Genomic DNA, 5,271 nt, shown 5'->3' with positions numbered 1-5,271 from the left:
AGAGAGAGAAGGTAAGGGTGAGGATGTCTTCCTTCCTCGGATTTACATTCTATATAAAGAAAATTAAAACGACTCTTACTGTTTACAAATGACTCCTACTATTCATGAACGACCTTTACTGTTCATGATTATGACATATACTATTTACTTTATGACTCTTACTATTCATGAACGACCTTTACTGTTCATGAATGCGACTAGTACTATTTACTTTACATTATATGTTTCCAGTAGCTGTCTTCTTCTTTTGTCTTCTTGTTGATACCTTCATTCTAGTTGGACTTCTGGTACATAGTTATCATCTCCGTTGCACTTTGAACATATGTGGTCTGGATATTTGTGTCCTACTAGTTTGCAGTATCTTGTTAATAACTCGTTTGAAATAAATTCTTTTTTCAATGCTCTGGTAGTTGGTTGCATTTCTGGTTTTAATAATGATAAAATCCATTTCTGGACTTCATCCATATCTCCTTGTCGTAGTTCCTTCGAGTTGGCATATATCATCAACTGGTCTCTGGAATAGTAGCTCCAGATAGCATTTCCTTGTAGATAATTGTTAGCTAGTTCTTGAATAATAGTTGCTATACCAATTATTCTTTTATTAGCATAGAAACTTGGTATCTCCATTTTCTGTATCTCGGGTTGTTTCTCTATCTCTTCTGGTATTATCATATCTCGTGTTAGTCCTATCTTTATCACCTGTATTATGGGTTTTATTTCATCATATAGTATTTCCGCTGGTGCTGTATAGAATTTGATGAAGAATAGGTTGCCTTTTGTAATTCTCTTGAAGGTGACAAATGCTTTGTATAGCTCTGGTATTCCAATTATTTCTTCTCCGTCATGGGTATATACTGTGCTAAGTAGTCCGTAGTTGTAACATGTTTTTACTAGGTTTGCTTTTGTTTTTGGCTGGGCTATAAGCCTATTATATCCCTGTAGTTTTTGGGTTACATAATCTTGTGTTGGATCTGTAGTAGTCGTTGATCTAGGGTTTAGGTTCAGAAATGTCTGGATTTTATATATATTCTCAATATATGTTTGAGTAATATGGTTATATACCTTTTTGTTGTGGTGTAGGCTATTAGCATAGGTTGAAGTTTGTGGGGCTATAACTATTGCTTCTCTTGGCTTTTTTGATGTAAATGGCTTATCAAATACGGTATTTAGGTTTACATTGATATGTGGTTTTTTGCTAACTTGTTTGCTTGTACCTGCAGCTGTATATAAAGCAACTGTGTTATGGGTTTTTTGGAGTTTCCCAACGTCTCCTTCTACCTCTGGAAGTTTAGAGTCTTCCGATCGACTTAGCTCCGCATTTTTATAGTCATGCTGCTGACTTTCTAGCTGTTGTAATCTTTTTCCCATACTCTCCATCTGTAAGGATAGAGTAGTAAGGATTGTAAATATGTCTTTTGATTCTTGGCTTTCATCTGTTTGGGTACCTTTGTCTTGATAGGTAGTCTGCAATAACATTCTTGTCAGTTCGTATTACTTCAATTGTAAATGTAAAATTTTGTATATTTAATACAAGTCTCCTTATTTCCTTTGTAGTTACTGAATCCTGTACTTTCCGAGTTATCCACCATTTTACTTGTGTATTATCTGTTCTTACTATAAATTTGTTATAAACAATATATGGCTCAAATGCTAACAAACATTTATATAATCCAAATAGTTCTTTCCTATTTATTTCCCATTTTAATTGTGGTTCCGTGTATGATCCGGAATAATATCTACAATGGTGTTCAATTTTTTCATTATCATATTTATATTTTAGAACTCCTCCGTAGCTGTGATCACTAGAATCAGTTTCTACAATATATGTAAATTGTTTCTTTTCATCTGGAAAATATAGTTTTGGTAATTTTTTACACATATTTTTTATCTTCTGTATATGTATTTTATCTTTTTCGTCAAAATGATATTCTATGTCCTTTTTTAATTTTTTCTGTAATGGTTTTAAGTTTTCTGCTAATTTAGGAATATATTCTCTTACTTGGTTAACCAATCCTAAAAATGATTGTAACTTCTTTTTTGTATCAAGTGTTTCATTCAAGTTAATTATTTTTTGTACTACATGGGTTTGCATTTTTATCCCGTTTTTATCTATTTGTATACCTAAAAATTCTATTTGATTTTTCATTACTTCTGCTTTCTTTTTACTTAAACTTATTCCTGATATTTCTACAATGTGTATGAATTTTTCTAGTAGTTTTATATGTTCGTTCTCTGTTCTAGAATATAGCAATATATCATCTATATATATTATACAATTTTCTAATTGGTTGAAGTAATTATCCATAAAATGTTGATACCTACCTGGTGCATTTTTATATCCAAAAGGTAATACGTTCCATTCGTAAAATCCTTGTGGTACTGTGAATGCTGTTAACTTTTTAGATTCATCTTCTAGTTTTAAATGGTAAAATCCTGATTTACAGTCAAATTTACTAAAATAGTTATATCCTTGTATTTGTCTAATTTTTAGTATTTTATTTGGTATCGGATAATTATATGTTTTTGTTTTTGCATTTAAATTTCTATAATCTATAACCATACGGCTTTTTCCTCTTTTTTGTTCACTATGCTTATTTACTATAAATGCTGGGCTAGTATGTTTACTATTACTTTCTTGTATGTAGTTATTATCTAATAATTCTTTTATATGCATTTTAAATTCTGTTAAATCATTAAAATTGTATTTTAAAGGTTTTTGTGTTATTATGCTATTTTCATCTATTAGTTCAATCTTTATTTTTGTTTGATGTTTTTCCCATCCTTGGAGTGGATTATCATTATATAGTAATTCTAGTTTATCTTGTAGTGGTTTTATCTTATTTATTGAGAAAATGATTATCTCTATATTATGGTTACTTTGTATTACATTTTCTAATTTTTGGGTAATCTTTTCACTTCCTTTAATCCAGGGTGTTGTTTTTCTTACTTTATTATTTACTCTTTTTGCTCCTAATTTTTGTTTACACGGGGTAGTAAACCACCAATGTGTTTTTGTTATAATATGTGGGTATAATTTATCTAAAAATGGCATTCCTAATAATATATCTTTATTTGTGAATTCGTAACTATATATTTCTTCTATGGTTAATATTTTATCCCATATTTGTATTTTTATATTTCTTGCTTTATATGTTATCATACTTCCTTCATTATTAAATCCTGTTACTACTATGGGGGTTTTTAGCTTTTCCCATTTACTTTCTGGTAAACAATTATGTCTACACATATTAGCTTCTGCTCCTGTATCCACCATAGGTGTATAATATCTATTATAATATCCTTCTACTATTATTTTGGCAAGTATGTATATCTTTGGCATTATATCAAAGTTCTTTTTATTATTATTTTCTTATTTTCATAACTTATTGTTAATTGCCTATCTTCTAATTTATATGGTTTGACTTTTTCTAACCATTTTATCCCTAGTGTAATATTTTTATCTCCTTGATATATTTTAAAATTTATTAATATTGGTATTCCTCCAATAATTAATTCTTTTTCAGTTGTTTCTTCGTTTTTTCTTAACGCTTTTGGTAGTTCTGAATTTTGTTGTTCTATTGTTACTATCTCTTGTTCTGGTATTAGTTCTCTTATAACATAATTCTCTTCCTGCCCTGTATTTATTAGTATTAAATATTTTCTTTGGTCCATTATTCCTGTTATATAATAATGATGTGGGTTTATTTCTTCTATTTTTTGTTCTATTAATTTTTGTGGAGTGGTATAATTTATTCTTTTTGATGTACTTCTTGATGTACTTCTTGATGATGTTTCTGGCATTTCATTATTTATTCGTTTTGATGTGCTTAATCTTTCTTTTACTATTTCTAAATCTTCATCCATGTCTATTTCTGTATAACTGTAATCATTGTTGTCTATAACTGATACTATTCTTTCGAATGGATTTTCTATTTTTATTTTATTTATTTTATTTTTAGCTGTTATCTTATGTTTTGTTGTTAAGACATATAGATTTTTACATCTTGCTGTGAATATTTTACTTCCTGGTGCTAATTCTATTCCAGACATTTTCCAGTATAATACTAATGATTTATCTATATTTTTATCATCTACTGCTACTGAATAGTTAGCACTTACTATAAATTTAAATTTTTGGTATATTAAGTTACCTCTTACAGCACTTATTATACTCTTTTCTATAGGTTGTACAATCCTATCATCTGCCAAGTATATTTCTATAGGGGTATCTATTCCTTCCCTAAAACATGCTTTTATTAGGATCTCCGTTCCTCCTAAGTGTACATATTTTATTGGATTTTTTGCTTTTATATCTTGTATTTCTTTATTTAGTAGTCTTTTATTTAAAATTGGTATTTGTGCTTTACCTTTGATGTATTTACAATCTATTATATGTTCTCTTTGGCTTACTACATAGTATTCTTCTTTTTGTCTTTTAAACCAATTCTTTATTGTTGGTACTTCTAATATTTTGTCTATACTTAGATCCAATTCTTTTCCTTTTATTTGTTCAAATATATTAGCGTCAAATATTATTTTTTGTTCTGAAGATTGTTCATCTTGGTGTTCTTCTTGTTGTATAATTTGTATATCTTTTTCAGTCATAATTTTCTTCATCTGACTCTTCTATATCCTTGTTTATTTCATTTTCAGAGAACTCATTTTCTGATATCTCATATATGCTGTCTTCACTGCTTAATTCATAATCTACATATTCTATTTGTGTATATTTATCATTATCAATTAGTATTTCGGTAATTTGTTTCTTCTTTGGGTTTTTTGGTAATTTACAATCTTTGGCTAAGTGTCCTAGCTTTCCACAATTATAGCAAGTACATTCTGTTAGTTTTTTCTTTTTCCTATATGGTTTTTTATGTTTATAATTTTTTACATAATATCTTCTTCTTGGTTTCCTATATTTATATTTTGAATATTTTGATTTAAATTTCTTTTTCTTTCCTTCTTTTTTGTAATATTTATCTGTGCATCCAAATTGGGGTGCTATTCTACTTTTGCAACATGCCAAATTTTTTACTAATATTTTTTCCATTTTCATGTTTTCTTTATATTTTTCACATAATTCTATAAACCAGTTTTGTAGAAATTTTATCCTTGCTCCTAATGTATCTGCTAGTCCTGCTTCGTTCCAATTTTTTATTATTTTTGAGCTAAAGGGTTCTGGTAATTTTGTAAAATATAATTTTCTTATCTCTTTACTTTCATCTGGACTATATGTTCCTTTATAATAATAGTCTCTAAATGCACAAGTAT

At 28.3% G+C, this 5,271-nt stretch overlaps 1 protein-coding gene across 1 annotated transcript; it reads right to left on the bottom strand.

The window, feature by feature from the left end:
- Positions 1 to 267: 267 nt before the first annotated feature.
- LOC138876850 (uncharacterized) lies at positions 268 to 1,476 on the bottom strand. The gene has a single exon (XM_070155856.1). It carries the CDS (start codon positions 1,474 to 1,476, stop codon positions 268 to 270), a length of 1,209 nt encoding a protein of 402 aa, XP_070011957.1.
- Between the last annotated feature and the right edge of the window lie 3,795 nt (positions 1,477 to 5,271).

Source organism: Nicotiana sylvestris, chromosome 9 (assembly GCF_000393655.2).
Source record: "Nicotiana sylvestris chromosome 9, ASM39365v2, whole genome shotgun sequence".
Taxonomy (NCBI): domain Eukaryota; kingdom Viridiplantae; phylum Streptophyta; class Magnoliopsida; order Solanales; family Solanaceae; genus Nicotiana; species Nicotiana sylvestris.
Note: the sequence above shows the minus strand (reverse complement) of the source record. Positions and strands in the feature narration are given on the sequence as shown.